The sequence below is a fragment of the Rhinoraja longicauda genome, chromosome 7, assembly GCF_053455715.1.
Source record: "Rhinoraja longicauda isolate Sanriku21f chromosome 7, sRhiLon1.1, whole genome shotgun sequence".
NCBI lineage: Eukaryota > Metazoa > Chordata > Chondrichthyes > Rajiformes > Arhynchobatidae > Rhinoraja > Rhinoraja longicauda.
Genome location: NC_135959.1, coordinates 49415142 through 49440344, shown reverse-complemented (window position 1 = coordinate 49440344; position 25203 = coordinate 49415142). Strand labels below are relative to the sequence as shown.

The 25203-nt window shown below is 41.7% G+C and overlaps 1 protein-coding gene across 2 annotated transcripts in view; it reads left to right on the top strand.

The window, feature by feature from the left end:
• The window catches only part of dync2h1 (dynein cytoplasmic 2 heavy chain 1), a 310791-nt gene that overhangs the window by 247848 nt on the left and 37740 nt on the right, over positions 1–25203 (top strand). For both annotated transcript variants that reach the window (XM_078402527.1, XM_078402526.1), the window contains exons 84-85: positions 11246–11362; positions 15984–16193. In XM_078402527.1, coding sequence (XP_078258653.1) covers positions 11246–11362; positions 15984–16193 — 327 coding nt within the window. The remainder of the gene's footprint in view (positions 1–11245; positions 11363–15983; positions 16194–25203) is intronic.

Genomic DNA, 25203 nt, shown 5'->3' with positions numbered 1-25203 from the left:
TTCCTCAGCATAACAGTTAATGTGAATGTTGAAGATTGCTTGAATACTGGGACACCAATTTGCTGTTGTAACATTAAGTAAATGGAGAAGTCAAGGTGCTTTATAAGTGTGGTAGTGCCACGATCTGCAGTTGACCAATTTAAGCAGCTTAGAGCACTGGTACACAATAGAGAAGGCAATACTGAACTGCAATAATATTTTCAGTAATGTTTTCAAAGGATAATTATTGATAAATATCCTTTCAAAATTAAGTGTGAACTTAAAGATGGAAAAGCACAGTAAACATGTAATTGAAAAGTTTAAAACATTTTCAGTTCTCTTTTACAATCCCAATGTAAGCAATTAAAAAGCATTGTTCAACCTTTCCTCTGTGAGCAGACCAACATTCATTATATATCAATTATGGAAAGGTGTTACATTTCAACATTGCTTGTGGGCCGATAAGCTTGGGATCAGGAAGGGGAACTGCTGTAATAATACGGGCACCAAATAAGCAGGAGGTAAGAGCTGAGGATATAATCAAAGTAATGCTAGTGGATATAGGATTATAAAGCCAAGGTCACTAAAGGGGATAGGAGTTCATAATTCAGTTGTAGAATTAAAATAAAATTTACCTTTTGCTTTACAATGTTTGTTGAAACAGCCTCCCTTTCTGTGGAGAGAAACAGCCATGGTGCCTTTTGGGGAATAAACCTGTTTTTTTCTTTATAGCAATCCAAATGACTTCCATTAATCAAAAGAAAGTCTTAATATTGACATTTTTTCCTTACTGCCATATATAAAAATCTGACAATTTAGCAACTGAAATGTTTGTTGCAATTTATATTAAAGTGGGAATATTGTCAGATTTGGCTTGCAAATAATTAAACCCATAGGATTTCTAACTCCTAGATTTAGTCTGAATACACCTGTTTATGAGGTGGGAATTTCTACGTTAAACATGAATCAGTACAATCATTTCAAAATCCTGAAAGCATTCACACCCATTAGCTGTAGGGTGACCAATTGATTTGAGCTCAGCAGTTATTTTCTGGAACGATTAATACACCATGTCTTCTTGCTTGCTATGAAAGCAACATGATAAGGGAATGGATCCTCTGGAGGGGAGTTCACTTTATTTTCTATTTTCCTTCAACAAGAAAAATACAGGGAGTAAGAATGTTCATCTTAAGGTAATATCAGACAAGTTTAAAGAACCATTTGGCAGTAAACCTGCATTTTGGTTAGTAATTGATGATTAAGCATACAATATTAATTTCTTTGGAAAACATCAGAGAAATATGTTGTTATGTAGGGAAATAATCTCCTGGTTTCACAGAAATTGTGCTGTGGCCTGTGCTCAGTTCCCTTCAGGCATTGATTCTTCCCAATAGTGCCAGCTGCTTGTTTAGGAACCGAATGACTTTCCACTCCCTGCAGATGGAAGTACTCAGAGTCAGAAAACTTGTAAATACTTTATTTTATGGGACTGAAGCCACAGACATTCCTTTTTGTCATGCTGAAAAGGCCATTCCCTGTATTTCAAGGTATCCTTAACCCGGAGTAGAACAAAATTGCACTCATTTCTGAGCAGTTTAGTATCCAGCAGGCAATTCAACCTCTGACTCTCAGCTAGAGGTCTGTCTGCCATAAAATCTCTCTAGATGTCGCCAATAATTGCTCTGCGCCCATAATTTGTCTCCAGCATGATTTTCAATCTCATTGGTATGAAAACACCTCTTGTGTACTTATACATTAACGAGCCATTTTAAACTATGTTTTCCATTGAAACAAAACCATTGGGAGGAACAACATTGAAACGACTTTGTTTGGGTGGCTGGCTGCTCCATTACCACTCTGCAGGCTCACTGCTAACATGGCACACTGGTCACAGTTAATCATCCTTACACCTTGACCCTCTGTCTTCAAAATTTTCGTCCAATGAAGATTTGTTTACATCTATCACTTCCCTTGCTGAACAGCATAGAGATGGATCAGAGGCATCACAGGCATCTGAGAATGAAAGCACGATCAGGAAAAGAGGTTTTTAGTTGTTGAAATCTAAAATGGTTAGTACCGATGAGCTGTGATTATGGAGCTGACACAGAATGAACTCCTTTCAGTACATGTAGGAATTGCATCATGCACAGAAAGCTGAATGACACTCACTCTCAAGACCTTTGCAAAGGCAGCACCTCAGAGAATAATTATAGAACTATGACATTGCCTGTGAGTATCAAATAAGATGGCATTGCTGAATAATTTATATGCTATTTTCTTCAATCATTCGTGTGCAGCGTTATCAAACTGCACATAATTCTCAGTTTGCTGAAAGAAACTAGATTCATAGAAATTGACAATACCAGTGCCCTTGATGCTGTTTTGTGTACACATTGTAAATATTATCAGTGATCTTGGTGAAGAAAATACCAATGTTCTGTGACAGTTTTTATTGCTATCCCTTCGACTCCTAAGGCAGTGGTCTTCGAGAGTTATTAAGTTGTACAACACAGAAATGAGCTCTTCAGCCCAAAACATCCTTTTTCTTAACTGCATTAATCCCATTTCCCTGCATTAGGTCTGTATCCTACTATGCATTGCCTATTCAAGTACATGCCTAAATGTCTCTTAAATGTAGAGATTGTGTTTGATTCCACCACCTCCTCTGACTGTGAGTTCAGATATCAACCACCTCTATGTAAAAAAAAGCTTCTACTCAAATCTCTTTTAAAACTCATTCTTCTCATCTTTATGACCTCCTGCTTTTGATATACACACCATAGGGAAACAATTATAATTATCTACTGTCTTATAATTCTATTTATCTCTATCAGTTCAGCCCTCGAGGGAAACGAGCCAAGCCTATCCTATCCCACCGCACAACCAAAGTCCTCAAACTGAGCAACGTCCTTGTGAATCTCCACTGTCCCACCTCCAGCTCACGATAATGTGGTCACCAGAAATGCACACAATGCCCTGTGCAGCCTAATCAGTTCTTTTGTATAATCTATATCCTATCCTGTGAAGACCAGCACGCCATCTGTCTACTTAACCTCACTATCTCCCTGTGCTGCCACTTTACTATGGACCCAAGGTCCATCTATTTATCAACATCCCTTGGTACCCTACCATTTTTAGTATATGTCCTATTCCTATTTGACTGCCCCAAATGCATTGTCTGATACTTGTCAGGATTAATTTCTATCTGCTAGCACTCTGTCCAACTTTCCATCTGTTCAATATCCCAATGTAATGTCCCACACTGATCCCTGTGGTGTACCACTGATCACAGACTTCCAACCAGTAAAATATTATTTCCCCATTATCCTCTGCTTCCTATCACCAAGCCAATTTTGGTTCCAGTTAGCCAGCTCACTTTGGATTCCATGTGCCTTAACCTTCTGGGCTAGCCTACAATAAGGGCCCGTATCAAATGTCCTGCTAAAATCCTGTTAGGTTAGATCTTTGTAGAAACAAGTGACTGCAGATGCTGGTTTACTAAAAAAGATAAAGTGCTGGAGTAACTCAGTTGGTCAGGCAACATTTCTGGAGAACCTGGATATGTGACCTTTCGGGTAAGAAGCCTTCTTCGGACTGATCTGTCTGAAGAAGGGTCCTAACCATCCCTCTTGCCCTCCTGCATTTGCTCTTTTGTTATTTATTCATCTGATCTATGCTCCTACTATCTAGCATGGGGCATAGGGCACATGGAGTAATCTTGAGATTTCAAACTGAGAGGTCCTGCTTTTTAACCTTTTGTCTAACTCCCTGAACTCATTTTGAGGGGCCTCATCCCTCTTTCTTTCTATGTTATTCGTACCAATGTGCAGTACAGCTTCTAGTTGTTCTCCTTCCCCATTCAGAATGTTCTGTACCTCACCTGAGACATCGCTGATCCTGTCATTGACTGTCTTGCTCTCAGCCACAGAAGTGCCTGTCCGTTCCTTCACTTTTCCCCTCCCCAACTGCGCCACAGACTTGATTGTTGCTGCTGCTTCCTCTGGAAGGCTATTCCCCCAATAGTATCCAAAATCATACACCTGTTTGGAGAAGATAGGGGAGGGGGGGGGGGGGGGAATAACCTAAGGTTGAGGTGTAGGTACAGTGAAAAGCTTTGTTTTGCGATCTAAACAGATCCGATATACCATAGATAGATACAATCAGTTCAAACTCATGTACAATAGGTAGACCAAAGTGTAAGTCAGAGAGTACAGAATATAGTTCTCAGTATTGTAGCAGTATCAGTTCCTTAGCCAAAGTCCAATGTCCTCTATAGGAAAGAGGTGAATCGAATAGTACCGTAGTTTCTGGAAGGACTGTTCAGAAGTCTGATAATGGAAGGAAAGAAGCTGTTCCTTCTGCACTACTGGCAACTCCTGCACTACTTGCCTGCATTTACTGTCCATCCTAGTAGTCGCCCATGTCCTTTCTTTTCTTTTCTTTAAGCATAATTCACTCACTAAACATATTATCTGCGGCTTTCTCCACATCCCTGATGCTCCACAGCGTCCAACTGCAGCCGATTGGAAATGTTCCTGATCTTCCATACAACTGTTCCAGCTTCCATATCCTTTATTTCCAGTCCCCTAGATGAAGAAAGAGAGAAAAAAAACCGTACCTGGTCATCCCCTCATCAAATCCCGCACTTTGATCTTGCAGCAGTCATTTCACTTTGCAGCGCCTTACCAAATAGCTGCTTCCAACATGACTGCTCCCACCATGCCTGCCTCTTTTTTTATACTTTTGGCTTGCCGCCGATCTCTCAGGGGCTGCTGTCTGACCTCCACCTCTAGTCCTTACATTGCTTATTCAGCTCGTTTGGTAGGTCCCACTGCTGCTTTTAGATCTTCCCCCTTGCTTTTAGATTTCCCCCTTGCTTTCCAGAGCCATTTTTGGCTATGGAACCAGTTGGCTTAATGGTTAGAGAAGTCAAGGCACCATCTATAACCTTGAAATAGCTCCACATCATATTTTTTGGCATTGAGAACAGCATTGTGAAAGTTGCGTGGAGTGAAGTTTACAGAACAGTTTCACTGTGTAATGACAGTATAAGTTTCAATGCAGTATTCCCAGTTGCTCTGTTGCAAGCTTTCACTATTCTCAGCATGAAGCACAGCGGTGATCTTTTCTCCTAAACAAATGTACCAAAATATAAGCAACAACCTGCTGTCCGGGAACATAGCTACTGATAATACGAAAATGTTGGAAAGGAGAAGGGAGATCAGTGAGACCTAGGGAACATGACAGGGGCATGTTGTTTATTTCTTCTGTTTTGGGTCTCAGAGGCATTCCACAGTTCCAGCAAATCCCAACATATACAAAATGTGCAATTAAATGGTTTGGGTGGCACAGTGGCGCAGCAGTAGAGTTGCTGCCTTATAGCACCAGAGACCCGACTTTGATCCTGACTACGGGTGCTGCCTGTAAGGAGTTTGCACTTTCTCCCCGTGACCGCATGGGTTTTTCCCCGGGATCTCCGGTTTCCTCCCACACTCCAAAGATGTACAGATTTGTAGAGTCTGAAGAAGGGTCTCGACCCGAAACGTCACCCATTCCTTCTCTCCCGAGATGCTGCCTGACCTGCTGAGTTACTCCAGCATTTTGTGAATAAATCGATTTGTACCAGCATCTGCAGTTATTTTCTTATAGATTTGTAGGTTAATTGGTTTCAGTGAAATTTTAAATTGTCCCTAGTGAGTCGGATAGTGCTCGTGTATGGGGATTGCTGGTCGATGCGGGCTCAGTGGGCCGAAGGGGCTGTTTCCACGCTGCATCTCTAAAACTAAAATGAATTAAAACTGTAAATGCCTTGTACTTTGTGGAAGCCAAAAAAACAGGCAAATGCCTATGCTCACTCTGCCTTCTGTTGGCTCAGGGAATGTGGATTAAGTCAAGTGTCCTTTGCCTGAGTTTGGATACAATAAGTAGCAAACTGAATATGGCAGAGATCTGCAGCAGCTGCCGAGAATGCTTTTGTGCCTGAAAGCTGAGAGTGATTATAATCCCCACCTTCATGAGCATGTGTCATAGAGTCTAACAGTTTAGTTTAGAGATACAGCATGGAAACAGGCCCTATGGCCCATGCTGACGATTGATCACCCATTCACACTAATTCTATGTAATGCCACTTTCGCGCCCACTCCCTGTACACTAGATTATTGCGTTCAGTTTTGGTCACCCTGTTTTTGGAAAGATGTTAAGCTGGAAAGGATGCAGAGAAGATTAACAAGGATGTTGCCAGGACACGAGGGCCTGAGCTATAGGGAAGAGTTGAGTAGGCTGGGACTCTATTCCTTGGAGCGCAGGAGGATGAGGGGTGATCTTATAAAGGTGTAAAAAATCATGAGTGGAATAGAGCAGGTAGATGCACAGTCTCTTGCCGAGATTAGAGGAATCAAGAACCAAAGGACATAGATTTAAGGTGAGGGGGGAAAGATTTAATCAGGACCGGAGGGGCAACTTTTTTTACACAAAGTGTGGTAGGTATATCGAATGAGCTGCCGGAAGAGGTCATTGAGTCAGGCACTATCACAATGTCTAAAACACATTTGGACAAATACATGGATAGGATAGGTTTAGAGGGATATGGGCCAAATGCAGGCAGGTGGGACTAGTGTAGCTGGGGCACGTTAGACTGCATGGGCAAGTTGGGCCGAAGAACCTGTTTCCATGTTGTATGTGTTCTATGACACTAGGAGCAATTTACAGAGGCCAATTAACGTACAAACCTGCACGTCTTTGGGATGTGGGAGGAAACCAAATCACCCGTCGGAAACCCATGTGTTCACAGAAAGAATGTACAAACTCCACACAGACAGGACTCCAGGTCAGAATCGAACTTGGGTCTCTGGCGCTGTAAGCTCTACCGCTGTGCCACTGTGCCATCATAAAGCACAGTAAGAGGGCCTTCAGCCCAACTTGCCCATGCTGACCAAGATGCTCCATCTACACTAGACTCACCGGTCCATGTTTGGCCTCTATCCCTCTATCTTTCTAAACTTTTCCTATCCATGTACTTGTCCAAATGTGAAGGTGTATTGAAGGTTGCAGGCCGTCAGAGAGATTGTGTTTGAAAGCTGGCTCTTCAAATAGCAATGTTTCAAGGTAAATGGGGTCTGTAAAATCTGGTTGTTCTGAACAAATAAGAACTGTTTCTCAGATCTTTACACCTGCACATCTTGACGCTGCCAAACCGTACAACATTTGGAAGCAGTTTGGGAATGGGGGTGCAAACATTTCAGCTAAAGTGTGAAGATTAATTTCCCAAAAGTCCGTAAGAGACTGAAAAACATTTGCAGAATTGTTAAGTGGGTAACACATTTCCAGCTCCAAATTAATGCAGCACCTGGTCTGTTTGTATCTGAGAGAGATGAGGTTAGCAACAGAAGGTGCAATGGAATTTCTGAACAAATAAAAACAGATTTCCAAAATTGGGTAAATTATGTTACATGGTGGTTATTGTCAGATCATTTCAGTGTTTAGTTTGTGATGACAATACATCAGATGCAATTTTCATGCAGCTTAAAATTTGGATCAGTGGACTGGGCTGTGTTCACCACTCTGCAAGTTCAGGTGGTCAAGAGCGGAGTAGTTGCCAAAACGGACTGCAATGCAAAACAGGCAGAATACTTTCGATAGCACAACCGTAGAAACTTGAGGGAATCTTTGTGGTCATGCCAAATCCTCTCAGATGTGTGAGAAAGTAAATATGCTGATGTGCTTTCTTGATCACTGCATCAGTGTGAAGAGATCTAGATTGGGTTGTTGGTGATATGTGTACCTAGGAACGTGAGGCAGTCGACTATCTCTTCAGCAACTCCATTGATGAGGACAAAATTGTGTTCACCACTACTTCCTTAGGTCAACGACCAACTCTTTCATCCAGCTGACATTAAGTATGTGATTGATGTTGCTGACATCGAACTGTTTTGAGATAATCATCAGTGTACTATGTTGCTATTAAAGATCTCACAATCCAGCAAGCTAAATCTGTGACAGTTTACTCTTTGGATGTAATTTCTATGAATAAATTAATTTCTGTTATTGACTCCCTGGACAATGCATGTTTCTAATCTTTGAGCTTCTTGTTGCTGTGGTCGGCTTGGTTGGGACTGAATCTTCAGAGACAGACCTACCTTTTGGTGTTTTGACATTTTCAGCATCTTAATAAAACAGGACAAGGGTGAGCTTTTAGTGTCAATGGAGAGGAGAAAGAGATGGGCTGGTAACAGCTGTTGCCGCGTATAGGGTGAAAAAAGAATTAAGATGGAGGAACTAAGAATGACGTGTGAACAATAGTTGTGTAATCATCCTCAAATTGCTATTTGTCATGACTATAACCTTTCTCCCTGCCTGTCATGTTTGGCAACTCCTCTTCCAAAGGGCAGTGAGAAAGTGCATAAAGTGTTTAGCAATTTGGGTCCAAATGCATTTTTGGGCCGAACTGTTTTCGTGGCGTTTTGAGTTCAACTGAGAGGTTCAATGTGACATCTGATAGTACTTCCAGTAGTTCAGCACACCCTAAGTGCTACACTGGTACTTCAGTTGAGCTTATTTGCTCAAGTCTTGAAATAGAGTTTAACCATGCAGCTCTAACAGGCAAAAGAAGAATCACGTAAGCAAAATGCACATCAAATACATACAGATTTTACTTTCATTTCATCGCATCATTTTTTCTTATTCAATCGATATGGCGTCACAGCAGCTAGAGCCTACCAGATGGGAGCAGTGAAATGAGAGGGGCCAGGGAGATGTGGCTCTTTGATGATTTTGATTGCCTTTTTGAAGCAGGACATAGTTTAGTTTAGAGATACAGCCTGGAAACAGGGCCTTCGACCCACCGTGTCCACAGTGACCTTCGCTCATAAGATAAGAATACAACCTCACTGCGGCCCTAGAATGTTTTTTATCTGCACTTTCTCATCCGTTCACACTACTTCTATGTTTTCCCACTTCCTCAACCACTCCTTACACATTAAGGGCAATTTACAGCAGCCAATTAACCTGCAAACCTACATGTCTTTGGGTTGTAGGAGGATACCAGAGCATTATATCCAATGAACACCCCTAGATAAATGATGAATCCTATTGAGGATGGACAGGTCAGATTTGTCATTGATTGACCTCCAGTGCAGGAACTGGAGGTTGTGTGTGACCTAATCCATGGTGTCTCGGTCAAAATCACAAATTAATAAATTATCAGAAATCTCAAGCCTTACAATGTTGCATCTTGTGTTTGACATCTTTATAGAAACATAGAAAAATAGGTGCAGGAGTAGGCCATTTGGCCCTTCGAGTCAGCACTGCCATTCAATATGATCATAGCTGATCATCTAAAATCATCTAAATTCCTGCTTTTTCTCCATATCCCTTGATTCCTTTAGCCCTGAGCTGAATCTAACTCTCTCTTGCAAAATATCCAGTGAATTGGCCTTCATTGCCTTCTGTGGCAGAGACTTTCAACAGATTCACAACTCTCTGGGTGAAATATTTTTTCCTCATCTCAGTCCTAAATGGCCTACCCCTTATTCTTAAACTGTGACCCCTGGTTCTGGACTCCACCAACATTGGGAACATTTTACCTGCATCTAGCCTGTCCAACCCTTTAAGAGTTTTGTATGTTTTTCTCAAGATCCCCTCTCATCCTTCTAAATTCCAGTGAATACAAGCCCAGTCAACCCATTCTTTCATCCTATGTGAGTCCGGCCATCCCAGGAATTAACTTGGTGAACCTACGCTGTACTCCCTCAATAGCAATAATGTCCTTTCTCAAATTAGGAGACCAAAATTGCACACAATACTCCAGGTGCGGTCTCACCAGGGCCCTGTACAACTGCATTAGGACCTCCTTGCTCCTAAACTCAAATCCTTTCGCAATGAAAGCCAACATGCCATTAGCTTTCTTCACTGCCTGCTGTATGTGGAAGCTTACTTTCAGTGACTGATCTACAAGCACACCCAGGTCTCTTTGCACCACCCCTTTTCCTCATCTTACACCATTAAGATAATTCTGTTCCTGTTCTTGCCACCAATGTGGATAACTTCACATTTATCCACATTATACTGCATCTGCCATGCATCTGCCCACTCACCCAACCTGTCCAAGTCACTCTGCAGCCTCATAGCATCCTTACCGCAGCTCACACTGCCACCCAGCTTTGTGTCATCCGCAAACTTGGAGATGTCACATTTAATTCCCTCGTCTAAATCATTAATATATATTGTAAATAACTGGAGCCCCTGCACCGAGCCTTGCGGCACCCCATGAGTCACTACATGGAGAGGTAATTTGACAATAGCTTGTTAATTAATGCAATCGCTGTTGTATTGGATGTCTGAAGGGCCTATCCCACTTAGGCGATTTTAAGGCGACTGCCGGCGACTAGGCTGTCGCCGAGTGTTCGCCGGGGTGTCGTGGGCATGATCGTGAGGAGTCTTCAATAAATCATAGCGGATCTCGGCGCGTCGCGGAAAAAAATTCCAGATAGAATTTTTTTGCCGACAGCTGGGTTGTCGCCAGGTATCGTAGATTATTGTGGGTGTTGTCACATGCTGTCCCCAGGTTTGCTAGGTTGTCGCAAATGCATTTAGAAGCACGTAATATTAAATTAAGAAAAGGCGTTTGAAGATACCAGAAGATAGTTTTGTTTAACCAATTTATTTACCGTCAGGACATTTGACAGGTAGATTGGAGGCGACAGTTTGACGGTCAGGTAAGCGTGGGAATTTTGCGATGTTTCCAAAGACAGTGTAATCTCTTAGCCAGGTGCTAGTTTCACAAAAAAGTAACTTGTATCGACCTGACTCGGCATTGTCGTGGTCATTGTCGTAGGGTAAAAGAAAATTTTGGCGATCTGCTATAACTTTGACAGTCGCCGGCAGTCGCCTTAAAAATCGCGTAACTGGGACAGGCCCTTAACTAAATTAACAAAGGTCTTTTGAAGAATACCTCAAGAATTAATTTGAGATTCTCTGTTGCTAATGGAATAGTTTGTGATGTTTATTGCTTGCTCCCTGTTTCTGGTACTTGATCATATTTTTTCTTCAAAAGCTGCAGAATACTCCATGGCAAGTCTGAGACTTTAAAGGTTCTTGATCCTGCCAGAATATGAGATTTCACATATTACTCATTGTAAATGGGGTTAAGTCCATTATGTTACCTGTTATGAGAACTGTATATCAGCAGGGTCTTAATCTATATTTCACTGTATTGTTTGCAGATATATCTACACGCGTTTGATTCTGGTCACATATTTCTCTCTCCCAGGTCATTTCCCAGCTGCGGATTCTAAGCAGGTCAATGACAGCGGGATACAAATTCGACAGAGAAATCTGGTCCAACGAGCTGTCTCCTATTCTCAATCTCTGGAAAAAACTTAACCAGGTAAGATGCCTTAAAAAAAGCAATCAGTTGTGCACCTACTTAGTGCGTACAACTGAACAGAAAAATCTCATGTATGAACTGAACATTTTCATATCAGAGAAACTATGTTAATGGTTAAAAAGAACAAAATTACAATAGATTCAGAAGATTGCCAGATGAATTTACATGGACTTCTGTAAAATGTAGACAAGGAACAGCAGCTGGTAATTAATATTAAAAAAACCCACAAAGCACTAGAGTAACTGATTGAGAATGATCAGCCATGATTACATTGAATGGCGGTGCTGGCTCGAAGGGCCGAATGGCCTCCTCCTGCACCTATTGTCTTTTGTCTATTGTCTAACTCAGTGGGTCAGGCAACTTCTCCAGAGAACACGGAGAGGTGGTGTTTCGGTTTGGGACACTTCTTCAGACTGTGTGTGGTGGGGAGAGAAGGCTGGAAGAGAGGAGGGGCAGGACAAACCCTGACAAGTGATAGGTGGATGCAGGTGAGGTTTTTTTAAAAACTAGGCATATGTGTGGACAAAGGTCAAAGATAAAAAGATAAGGATAGAAGAGGTGCCAATTTTTACACCTGAGGAAGAAATATAGGTAGAAAGGGAGGGGGAATGGTAGAAATGGGTGCAAGTCCAGATGAGGCTCGGGAAGAAGGGGGGGGGGGAGGGGGGGGGAAGAAGAAAGGATGGATGCGGGTGGGGTTATTTGTAGCTAATGTATTTGACAAGATTTCACATGAGAGACTGCTTCAATAGTTTAGAGTCCTTGGGATCCAAGGCAAGTTTGATTGTGGATCCAAAACTGACATGGTGAAGCGAGGCGAACGGCGATGGTGGAAGGTGCTTTTGTAATTAGAAGCTTGTCATCAGACCTTTACTGTTTGTCATACACACTAATAATTTGAGTATGAATTACAAATAAGTTTGCAGATGACGCATAAATTGTTGAGAGTAAAGAGAATAGTTTCAGGATACTGAATGGGTAGATCAATGGCAAATGGTATTTGCTTCTCTTAAGTACAAAATGATGCACTTTGGGAGGGTCATCAAAGGTAGAACTTGCACAATGAATGATATGACCTTAGGAATTCCTGAGGAACAGATTGACCTTGGTGTACAAGTCCACAGATCCCTAAAAATGGCAGCATAGTCATAATGGATAAAATGTCTTTTTCCCCAGGATAGAGGATTCTAAAACTGGAGGGTATAGGCTTAAGGTGAGAGGGGAGAGATTTAAGAAGGACCTCAGGTGCAACTTTTTCCACTTAAAAGATAGTCCGTATCTGGAATGAGCTGCCATAGAAGTGAATATAATAGTGACTTTCAAAAGTCATTTGGATAGGAAGGGTTTAGAGGGCTGATGGCTAAATGCAGGCAAATGGGATGAGCCCAGTATGCCAACTTGGTCAGTATGGTTGCATGCTGTATAGCTCTATGACTATGATTCATAAATAGATAAGGTGATGAAGAATCTGTACAGAATGCCAGTTTTTGTTAATCAGGTGTATAATATAAGACCAGGGAGGTTATGGTACAGCTTTGTAAAATATTGATTAGGCTGCAACTGGAGTATATGTGCAGTTCTAGTCACCATACTATGGGAAGAAAATGTTTGTACTGGAGACGATATAGAGGAGATTCACCGGGCAATTGGTCCAAAAGGTTAGAACCCATGGGTTCCAAGGTGAATTAGCAAATTGGATCCAAATTAACATGGTGATAGAAGGAAAAGGGTGATAGTAGTCATGACGAGAGACTAGTTCAGTTGGATATGTGTTCCATGGAGCAGAGGAGACAAAGAGAAGGCCATGAATGGGCTATACAAAATTATGATACATAGACAGGGTATCAGGGTGTCAAAAACAGATGGACAGCATGGATTTACGAAGGGGAAATCATGCTTGACAAATCTACTGGAATTTTTTGAGGATGTAACTAGGAAAATTGACAGGGGAGAGTCAGTGGATGTGGTGTACCTCGACTTTCAGAAAGCCTTCGACAAGGTCCCACATAAGAGATTAGTGGGCAAAATTAGGGCACATGGTATTGGGGGTAGGGTACTGACATGGATAGAAAATTGGTTGACAGACAGAAAGCAAAGAGTGGGGATAAATGGGTCCCTTTCGGAATGGCAGGCAGTGACCAGTGGGGTACCGCAAGGTTCGGTGCTTGGACCCCAGCTATTTACGATATACATTAATGACTTAGACGAAGGGATTAAAAGTACCATTAGCAAATTTGCAGATGATACTAAGCTGGGGGGTAGTGTGAATTGTGAGGAAGATGCAATAAGGCTGCAGGGTGACTTGGCCAGGTTGTGTGAGTGGGCGGATACATGGCAGATGCAGTTTAATGTAGATAAGTGTGAGGTTATTCACTTTGGAAGTAAGAATAGAAAGGCAGATTATTATCTGAATGGTGTCAAATTAGGAGGAGGGGGAGTTCAACGAGATCTGGGTGTCCTAGTGCATCAGTCAATGAAAGGAAGCATGCAGGTACAGCAGGCAGTGAAGAAAGCCAATGGAATGTTGGCCTTCATAACAAGAGGAGTTGAGTATAGGAGCAAAGAGGTCCTTCTACAGTTGTACCGGGCCCTGGTGAGACCGCACCTGGAGTACTGTGTGCAGTTTTGGTCTCCAAATTTGAGGAAGAATATTCTTGCTATGGAGGGCGTGCAGCGTAGGTTCACTAGGTTAATTCCCGGAATGGCGGGACTGTCGTATGTTGAAAGGCTGGAGCGATTGGGCTTGTATACACTGGAATTTAGAAGGATGAGGGGGGATCTTATTGAAACATATAAGATAATTATGGGATTGGACACATTAGTGCAGGAAACATGTTCCCAATGTTGGGGGAGTCTAGAACAAGGGGCCACAGTTTAAGAATAAGGGGTAGGCTATTTAGAACGGAGATGAGGAAGAACTTTTTCAGTCAGAGAGTGGTGAAGGTGTGGAATTCTCTGCCTCAGAAGGCAGTGGAGGCCAGTTCGTTGGATGCTTTCAAGAGAGAGCTGGATAGAGCTCTTAAGGATAGCGGAGTGAGGGGGTATGGGGAGAAGGCAGGAACGGGGTACTGATTGAGAGTGATCAGCCATGATCGCATTGAATGGCGGTGCTGGCTCGAAGGGCTGAATGGCCTACTCCTGCACCTATTGTCTATTGTCTATTGTCTATTGACAGGTTTAGGGTTAGGGACTGGGGGCTTAGGATCTGAGGATTTTTCCTTGGCTGGAATCAGGAACATACTGCCTCAGTGGGTCCTTTTTTTTAATAATTAAGAAACATTTAGGGAAGTATTTGATTTGTCAAGTCACAGAAGGCAAAGGATGAAGTGCCGGTCAATGGGATTACTGTCAATGGGTAATTGATGATTAGCATAGAAATGATGAGCTGCAAGGCTTCCATGCTCCTCGCTCCATAATTCTGTAAATCTATTTACTTTAATGGAATCTACATTGAACGATTGACTTCCTCTCCTTCGTCATAATACTGATTGAGCATAGCACATCCGGATTGGCAGAATTGTGACTGATTCTAAAACAGAAAATATCTGAAACATTTAATAACATTGTTCTGATGCAATTTAATTGACATGATGCATTAACTCTGTTTCTCACTCGACAGATGCTGCCTAACCTGCTGAGTATTTCCAGATTTTTCTTTTCTTTTTAATTTCAAATTTCCAACATCTATTTTAAATCACAACTGGTGCCCACCCTGTGAAAAGATTTGTACCATTTTAAAGAATAAGGAGTGCATTGCATTCAGTGCCATGGCTGATATTTTACTTGAAGACCTTAATCTCTCTTAAAATTTTGACAGTGATTTGTTATGTTATTCTGCTCAGAACAGACAAAATACGTTGAATTCTAATTTTACAATCTTCCTTTGGATAGTGTATTTAATTTCTCAACATACTCTAGTGCTATTCTGACAGTTATACCTATAAATAATATTTGTTTAGTTTTATTTAGAGATATAGCGAAGAAACTATTCTTTCGGCCCACCGAGTCTGTGCCGACCAGTGATCTCAGTACACTAGCACTATCCTACAAATGAGGGCCAATTTACAATCTTTTACCAAAGCCAATTAACCTACAAATCCAGACATCTTTGGAGTGTGGGAGGAAACTGGAGCACCTGGAAACAACTCACGCTGTCACGGGGAGAACATACAAACTCCGTACAGACAGCACCCATAGTTAGGATCGGACCCAGGTCTAACCTACAGTGCTATTTAATAAAAAACTTGTATAAACATCATGTTATAGGTTGAAGCTTCTGAGTTTCTATCATTTAAAGAAAATATTCTATTAACTGCTGGTGCAAAATCACACTGAAATATTATAAGGAAAGTGCTTCCTCCGATTCTGAGCAGCTAATTTTAATTGTCTTGCTGGGTAGGAAACATATGGTGGAATGCTGGTTTATACATGCTTGCTAATATAATCCTCTTTTAACCTCATTAGATTAAATTGAATTTATTCTTGTTTAGTATCTAGACAAGAAATTGAACACAAGAAAAATGAATGTAAATTTGTTATAAAATGATAAAGGCAAGCATGTCAATATTTTCTGTTATTTCTTCATTAATTTGCTTCTCAACCTTTTCTATTTTATTTTTAGGGCTCACAGTTGATTCATCAAAAGATATCTCCTCCAAATGAGATGCAGGGTTCTCCTATCCAGTCATTCATAGCCTTGGAACAATTCAATGCCATATGCCTGGTGCAAAGTGTTCATCAGTCTCTGGCAGCGATGAGCAAGGTTATACGAGGAACATCTTTACTGACATCCTCAGTGCAGAAGCTAGCTACTGCGCTAATGAATCAAGAGGTACCTTCTGAATATTATGTTTTTATTTCATTGTACATTTTGTATATGTTGGGATTTAGACACTTGTCGACTTTAGACTTTAGAGATAGACTTTAAAGTGGAAACAGCTCGTCGGCCCACTGCGTGCGTGCCGACTAGCGATCACCCCATGCACTAGCACTATTCTACAAGCAAGGGACAATTTTACAATATTACTGAAGCCAATTAACCTACAAACCTGTACGTATTTGGACTATGGGTGGAAACCGGATACCCGGAGAAAACCCACGTGGTCACAGGAAGAATGTACAAACTCCGTGAGACAGAACCCGTGGTCAGGATCGAACCTGGGTCTCTGGTGCTATAAGGCAGCAACTCTACCGCTGCGCCACTGTGCCACCCAAAACATTTCATTGTACATTTTGTATGTGTTGGGCTTTAGACAATTGTAAGTAGCCTATTTATTCCCTGAACTTCCAGGACCCAGTAAAACTATACCCCATAAGACAACCTAGCAGTACAGCTAGTAGAACTGCTGCCTCACAGCTCCAGTGACACAGGTTCAATGCTGAGCTTTGGTGTGGAATTTGAGGCAGGGACTATTGCAACATTTAAAAAACAATTAGGTATTGTCCAAATGCCTTGAGGTGCCTACTGTTGGTAGTTCAGGTATCCCTGCATTTACCTTGTTAATCAGGACTATCACAATGTTTAAGAAACATTAGGACAGGTACATGTACAGGACAGGTTCACAGGGATATGGGCCAATCGCAGGCAGGTCAGACTAGTGTAGATGGGACATATTGGTTGATGTGGACGTAGGGTTGAAGGCTTGTTTCCATGCTGTAATGACTCTATGACTATGAGGATCTGTTCCCATGCTGTATTACTTTATGACTTTATTAAGCGTGCCGCCTGCATCTATACTGATGAACAAATCATTATGGCCACTGACAGGTGAAGTGAATAACAAGGATTATCTTGTTACAATGACACCTGTCAAGGGGTAGGATATATTAGGCAGCAAATGAACAGTTAGTTCTTGAAGTTGTGTTGGATGCAGGAGAAATGGGCAGGAATAAAGACCTGAACGACTTTGACAAGGGCCAAATTGTTATGGCCAGCTGACTGGGTCAGGGCATCTCTGAAACGGCAAGGTTTGTGGGGTGCTCCCAGTCAGCAGTGGTGAGTACCTACTGACAGTGGTCTGAGGAGGGACAATCCACAAACCGGCGACAGGGTGTTGGGCACCCAAGGCTCATTGATGCGCGACGGCAACGATAGCTATCCCGTCTGGACTGAACCGACAGAAGGTCTACTGTGGCACAAGTCACAGAAAAGTTTAATGGTGGTCACGGGAGGAATGTGTCACAATACACAGTGCATTGCACCCTGCTGCGTATGGGGCTGCGTAGCCGTAGACCGGTCAGAGTGCCCATGATGACCCCTGACCACCGTCGAAAGCGCCTACATTGGGCACAGGAGCATTGGCACTGGACCTTGGAGCAGTGGAAGAAGGTGGCCTGGTCCGATGAGTCCCGTTTTCGTTTAGATCACATGGACAGCCGCGTATGTGTGCGCCGTTTACCTGGAGAAGTGATGGCACCAGGATGCACCGTGGGAAGACGACAAGCTGGTGGAGGGAGTGTGATGCTCTGGGCAATGTTCAGCCACAAGTAATTGCAAATAAAGGGCTGTGCAATGCCTCAATTTGCAGAGGGTTATAATGATGTCCAGCGTACCCAATGTAGTGAAACATATAAGACAAAATATCCATCTTCCCTGTTCCTGTCAGGTCTGTGAATTTCTAGTGATGCTGGTTTACACTCTTGGGAAGTATTTATACCCAGAGATTTTCTGCAGTGGAGTCTAAACCTGCATCGGCAAACTTGGTAATTTGGAGGCTGCAATCTAATTTCCAATTTCATGGCATTTCAAAATTGTTCAAATGAGGTCTAGCCCCAACATTGGCAGGACCTCTGCATCACTAATAGCAGGTGTAACATCTGGTGCACACATCTAAAAAGCCTACCTACTATCTATGAATGAATGACATGTCACAGTGAAATTCTTTGTTTTGCACACTATGCACAAAGTATGCAAGGAGTCACGAATAGGGTGCCGACAAAGTTACAAAGTGTTCAATATAGTCCCAATGGTCACTCTTCATTCTCGGCGGCTCCCCACGCCAGGTCCCTCGGTGCCCGCGGCAAGCCGCGCCCCTCTTTGTTCTTTCGGCGGCCCTCCCACCCCGGGTCCCTTTTGGTTCAATTTTCTCCATCATAATGGTTGCTTAACAATAAATTATTTATCACTTCTTATTGGTGTATATGGCATTTTGAAGTTGGTTAGAGAAATATAATCTATTATTTCGGTGTATGTTCACAAGAAAATTGTGATTGTAAATCCAAAATTAATAACAACAATCAACCATTACCCCTGGGAATCATGTTTTATTAAAAGATGTGTCACTATTCTAGGAGCAATGGCCTTAATAAAATAGGTGAGGCTAAGGTGGTACAAGAAAGGAATAGTACAGCTGAGTGTCTTTCTTGCACCATGCAGGGTAAGTGTGATTTAGTCCGAAGTGGAAATGTAAACGCAAATTGGAGGAACAGCACCTCGTATTTCGCGAGGGTAGCTGACAACCCATCGATATGAACATTGAATTCTCTAATTTCAAATAACTTCATCTATCACTTCCCTTCCCTCCCCCCTCCCTCCACCCTAGTCATTTTATCAGTTCCACAGTTCTCCACATTGTTTCCCTCTCAAGATCATACTTTCCCTAGCCAAAAATGGACCTACCAGGCCTGAGAACATTTGTGGCTGGCCCTGAAAGGCCCTGGTCTTTTCTAGCCTCCAGCTCTTCACCTTTCCCATCCCCCATCCCTTATTTCGGGTCTGAAAAAGGTTCCCGACCCCAATGTCCTCCATCCTTTTTCTCCAGATATGCTGCCTGACCCGCTGAGTTTGTGTCACTGCTTTTTCATTCAATTTAGTTCAGCTTATTAACAGTGAATAGGAAAAGCAGAAATTACTGTATAGTCAGTCAACATTTGTGATTATTCCAACCACTGGAATTGTGTTTTCCACGGAAAACAATCTTTTCTTATTGAATTCTGATAAATTTACAATCCTCTCATGGTTGTGAGCTTTCTATGTCACAGCTCCAGTGCTTAAAAGATACAGTAAATGGCTTTAAAGCAGGTTTGAATTAGTGATTGAACACTATTTATCCAGTTTTTATTTCCTTGTAAACGTGCTCTCTCATCATTGTCTCTGCTGACTTTCAGTGCTCTACCAGCATCATCATCCTGTCTGGTTGACCTTCTTACATTAAAGAAATGATTCCACATACATCCTGCAGATAACAGACATCGCTATGAATATTTGTATGAATTGTGACCTTTCTGGTCTTTTTTTATGCGACACATGGAACATTCACTCTTCCAGTCTTATTCATATTTCCTCCTCTTCTCTAAATCCCTGCCTCTGACCATACTGAACTGATCTGTTGTTGCTTGGTATTATATTTGATTAGTTTTAGTTTAGTTTAGAGATACGGCACAGAAACAGGCCCTTCGGCCCACCAAGTCCCCGCCAACCAGTGATCCCTGTACACTAGCACTATCCAACACACTAGGGACAATTCACACTTTACACAAGCCGATTAACCTACAAACCTGTATGTCTTTGGAATGTGGGAGGAATCAGAATACCCGGGGGATACCCACGTGGTCACGGGGAGAATGTTCAAACTCCATACAGACAGCAACCATGGTCAGGATTGAGCCTGGCTGTCTGGCACTGTAAGGCAGCAACTCTACCGCTGCGCCACCATGCCATCCTCTTCGATGAGTTTTGTATCACAAAGCTGCGGTCTCACTGGTAAAGACTATTTCTGACCCTGTGACATTGCCCATCTCTTTTCTTGTTTCAGCTCATGTGCTGCTGATTAATATCATTGTTACCTCGCAGTTTTATTATTCCAATGAACTCCTGGTTGTCTTCCCTTATTCTGCATTCCAATAAACCTGAGGTCAACAAGAAACCAGCTACCCCTCTCCTAACTCTCAACTAGACCCATGTATTTATCATCCGTTTCTTACTGGCTTACATTGGCTTCCATTAAGCAACGCCAATTCTCATCAATGTTTGCATATCCCTTCATGAATTTATCTCTCCCTTTTTCTGTCAACATAATCTTTTGCAACTCTGCAGCCTTTGGGCTGCTTGTGCTTCTTGATTCAAGCTTCTTTGTCAATCCCTGATTAATTGTTCCTTATTTGTTAGCCATGCTTTCAACTATCAAGACTTTAAGCTCTGTAGTTCTTCCCTAAATATCTCCATCTCTTAACTTCTTTCTTCTTTTATGATACTTCTTAAACTCAACCACTTTGACCAAGCTGTTGATGAACTGCTCTTATCCCTAATCTGGTTAGGGAATTTCTCTGCTTGAAGGGCGATATATAAATACATGTTGCTGCTTTTTAGAAGCAAAATGCTGCAGAAACCCAAAATCTGTGTCAAACACTCCTTTCAGATGGAACTTTGATGTATTTATTTCATTTGAATGCAATATTTTCAATAATTAGCATATGCTGTCCTATACATATAGGAGAATCTAAGTACTGATAGAGTGGCTGATTTGCAGAGCACCTCCATTCAGTTCATCATCATGACCATAAGTCCCAACCATTTGTTACCTTCCTCTCTTTTTCACTTCCCCTCTGACTTCTCCGTCCACTGCTGTTCCAATAAAGCCTAATGCAAGCTCAAAGATTGGCACCTTGTCTTCTGGCCAGACACAATATAGTCTACGGACCCATCACAGAGTTCAACAATTTTAGATAATAGGCAATTCCAGTAGTTTATTTCAAATTTCCAGTATTCACAGTACTTTCTCCTGGTAATTCTTCCTTCTGCAGTTACTTCAAATGGACCTTTTTCCAAACCTATTGTGGACGTAGCCCAGACTATCACGCAAACCAAACTCCCTTCCATTGACTCAATCTACACTTCACGGTGCCTCGGCAAGGCCAACAGCATTATCAATGACCAGAGTCACCCTGGTTACTCCTCTTCTCTCCTCTCCCATCAGGCAAGTTAGAAAACGGACACGTCCAGATTCAGGCACAGTTTCTTCCCAGCTGTTATCAGGCAACTGAACGGTCCTCTTATCGGCAAGAGGGCTGTCCAGACCTCTCATCTATCTGATTGGAGACCTTTGAACTATCTGTAATCGGACTTTATCTTGCGCTGAATGCTGTACTCGTTATCCTTTATCTGTACACTGTGGACGGCTTGATTGTATTCATGTCTCGTCTTCTCTTTGACTGGGTAGCATGCAACAAAAAAACTTTTCACTGTATCTCGGTATATGTGACAATAATAAACTGAACATCTTTGTGCAATTTAAGGTCTCCTATCTTTAATTCTGTCACTGACTTTTTCTCTTTTATTCTCCCTTTTTCTGCACCTTGAAACCTATCTATTTTCCCAATCTCAAATAAGGTCCGTGATATAAAATATTTAATCGATTTCTCCTTCTACAACTTCTGCTTCCAGTGTTTCCAAAGGTTTTCTATTTTGTCATAGTCATTATTCAATTGGAAAAAAATCTGAAGTTTACATGCTAGAAAAATTAAGAAATTGGGTGAATGTAGGATTAGTGTGAAGGGGTGTGTGATGGTCAACACAAGCTCAATGGGCTGATGGACCTGTTTCTACGCTATGTGGCTTAATGACTCTAAGCTGGCACATTGCAGGTTCTTTCCACATTCAGTCTCATGAGGGTAAAATCTTGTTTTCAATGTGCAGATAAACTCTAAGACTGTGCTGGAGCCTGTTAATCATCAACTGATTAATGCATTAAGATTCGTTGAGCTACAAGTTCCTTAGTCTGCCATCATTTGCTTCTGTGTTATAATTCCATACCATTTAATAGTTTCATTTACACATCTCAACCAATTTCAAAAGTTAACAAATTTAATAGGAGGGACTACAATCACATTTTTGTAAAGTATGTAAATATCTTCTATGGGTAAGATTTCACTGTTACTGTTCGGCTGCAAGCTATTATGTAACACACAAAATTATTAAGTTTATTAAAGTTATTAAATTATTTTTGTGAGCTCCTATTAGAAAATCTGGGGTCACAGTCAAACATTATTTATTTAGATAAAAATAATCAAATTTGATAATTTTTCCACAATTAGAATTCTAATTAGAATAATAATCATTATTATTTTGTTAGTTAAATTATTTCTATGATTTAATGATGGTTATAATATGTTTGCAATTAGCAACTGCCAGGAAATGTTTCTTTGAGTAATGGGAAGCTCCCATCAACCACAACCCCATTAACTATCATAAACTCTAAGCCCAGTGGTAAACTTTACTTTATACTTTAAACATACAGCGTAGAAACAGGCCCATCGGCCCATCAAGTCCATGCCAACCAGCGATCACCCTAGCACCCGACACTAGCACTATCGTACACTTTAGGGACAATTTACAAATTTACAGACGCCAATTAACTTACAAACCTGTGCGTCTTTGGAGTGTGGGAGGAAACCAGAGCACCCGGAGAAAACCCACTGGTCACAGGCAGAACGTACAGACTCCGTACAGACAGCACCCGTAGTCGAGATCAAACCCGGGTCTCTACCGCTATAAGGCAGCTTTAAGGTAGCAACTCTACCGCTGCGCCACTGTGTCGCTCAAGACAAAAAAAGGGGTCATTAGCTGCTTGCCCAAAGTTACAAATTTCAGTCGAAACTGGTGCAAGCCTACCTCTTCATTCAGATACAGTTATTGGTGCCTATTTGGATCACTAACCATATATGGTGGTTGAAGCTCATAAAATAATGGAACACAAGGAATAATTCAGCAGCAAATAATAAAAACGCACCAACAGAATACCTCATTTAAGTATGGAAATCCAATGATGAAATTTAGATTGCTTAATTTTACTAGTTCGGGTGACACTGCATATGAACCCAGAGCTTTGATTAAAAATTGGATGAGAATGGAGTTTCAACGACTCATTATTAAAATGGACCTTTCAAAAAGATTTTTCTTTTTCTTGTAGAAACAAGGAACTGCAGATGCAGTTCTGGAGCTCTCCAGAGATGCTGCCTGACCCGCTGAGTTATTCCAGCAATTTGTCATTTTTTCTTACACTTTCAGGATCCTTTGGTGATTTTGCTATTTTGGAATTATCCAAACCAGCATGGTTGTTCAATGGTTAGCCTGCTTTAATGTTGCACCCTGCTAAGAGGTGAAATCCAAGAAATTCATTAATAACTTGTTTTTGTGTAGTAAAAGATTGAACCGAGGTGTAAAATTCAATTGCAAAACAAGATCAGCATTTCCGACTGTGCCAAATACTTAATAAATATTTTAATTATGCTCTTTCATCCATGTGATATGTATTTTGAAAAAGCAGAGAACACACATAGATGATGTCAATCTATGTTTGAAGACCTGGAATGAGTATGGGTGAACGACGAAGTCACAGTTAGTTTTTATTTCAATTATGTAATGGTCATTTTGATAATGGCACCATGACTCACAGGAAATGATGACCTTAAGACAAGACTGACTTGCCAAAGGAGGAAGGGCAGAATGTGTCCAGTTACCTCCCAAATTCAGTGAGAATCTTTTCTCCTACCAGTAACGATCAAAAAGAATGCATCAAAAACTGAAATTTTCTATCAACGATGATAGATATGATACACTTTACAAGCATAGCACCAGCCACAGTCATGCCTGCCTGGGTTGCCAATGTTGTTGGATACTTTGAAAATTATAAGGAAGGTGAGTAGTTTGTAATGCGTTTAACTCAAGAGTTTACATACTGGGGAAACATGATGGGAAAAAAATGGTCAACATAGGGAAACTAAGGATGTTAGTGAGGCTATAAATAGATTTATCATGGTGTTTGGGTTCCACAGCACAGCTAGTTTAGTTAAAATAAGCATTGGAGGTTGTAAACAGCTGAGGGTAATAATACTGATCAGGGGTACTGACATTTATGGTATCTATTTGTTATACAAATGGGAGGAATATCTACACCATCTTAAAAAGAGATGGTTCAAAAAGTTGCAGCTATCATCGAGGATCCCCACCATCCAGGCCATGCCCTCTATACTTCGTGACTATGACTCTAAATGACTCTAAGGCCAGGGTACAATGTTACTGTTGCCCATTCCTTGAAGCCACCTTCTGTCATTTATTCTTGATGACAGTAGCAACTTTACTCTTCCATAAAGGTGAAAGTGCATCCCTGTCTTGATTGCATTTAATATCAATTCAAGGAAGCAGGATTGAAATTGAGTGCTGACCTTGCTCTTTATGAACTTATTTTAAGCAGCTTCTGTTACTTCAAATTATATTTCTGCATCAGTTCTCCAAACAATAGATATCAGATCTTGCAATGCATCTTTTCACCTCACTGCAAAACGTGATGACGCCAGCAGTTGGGGAAAACTTTTTCGAATTTCTTACCTCGATGGAGATGCGATTTTTTCCGTATCGTATCTCCGTCCGCACTGCGGCCTAACATCGTGGAGTTGGCGGCCTTTGCTGGAGATTGACAGGGAGCTCCATCGCGGGAGCCTGCGGGACTTTAACATCATGGAGCTCGTGATCCCTGTTGGGGGTCGTCTTTGGGGCTCCACCGTGGGAGCCTGCGACACTTAAAAATAGCGGAGCCCGCGGTCTCTGGTGGGGTCCGACATCGGGAACTTGCAGGAGCTTTGACCGCCCCAACGTGGGAGTTTCAAACGCCCCGATGCGGGAGCTTCAATTGCCCCAATGGGGGCTCGAACACCGGCTGTGGATGGTTCGACAGCCTCGACCGCGGGAGAATAAAAAGGAAGGAGATTGGACTTTATTGCCTTCCATCACAATGAGGAACATGGGGGATCCGCTGTGATGGATGTTTATGTTAACTTTTATGTAGTTGTGTGTCTTGTTGCTTTTCTTTGTAGTATGGCTGTATGGTAATCTGAATTTCACTGTA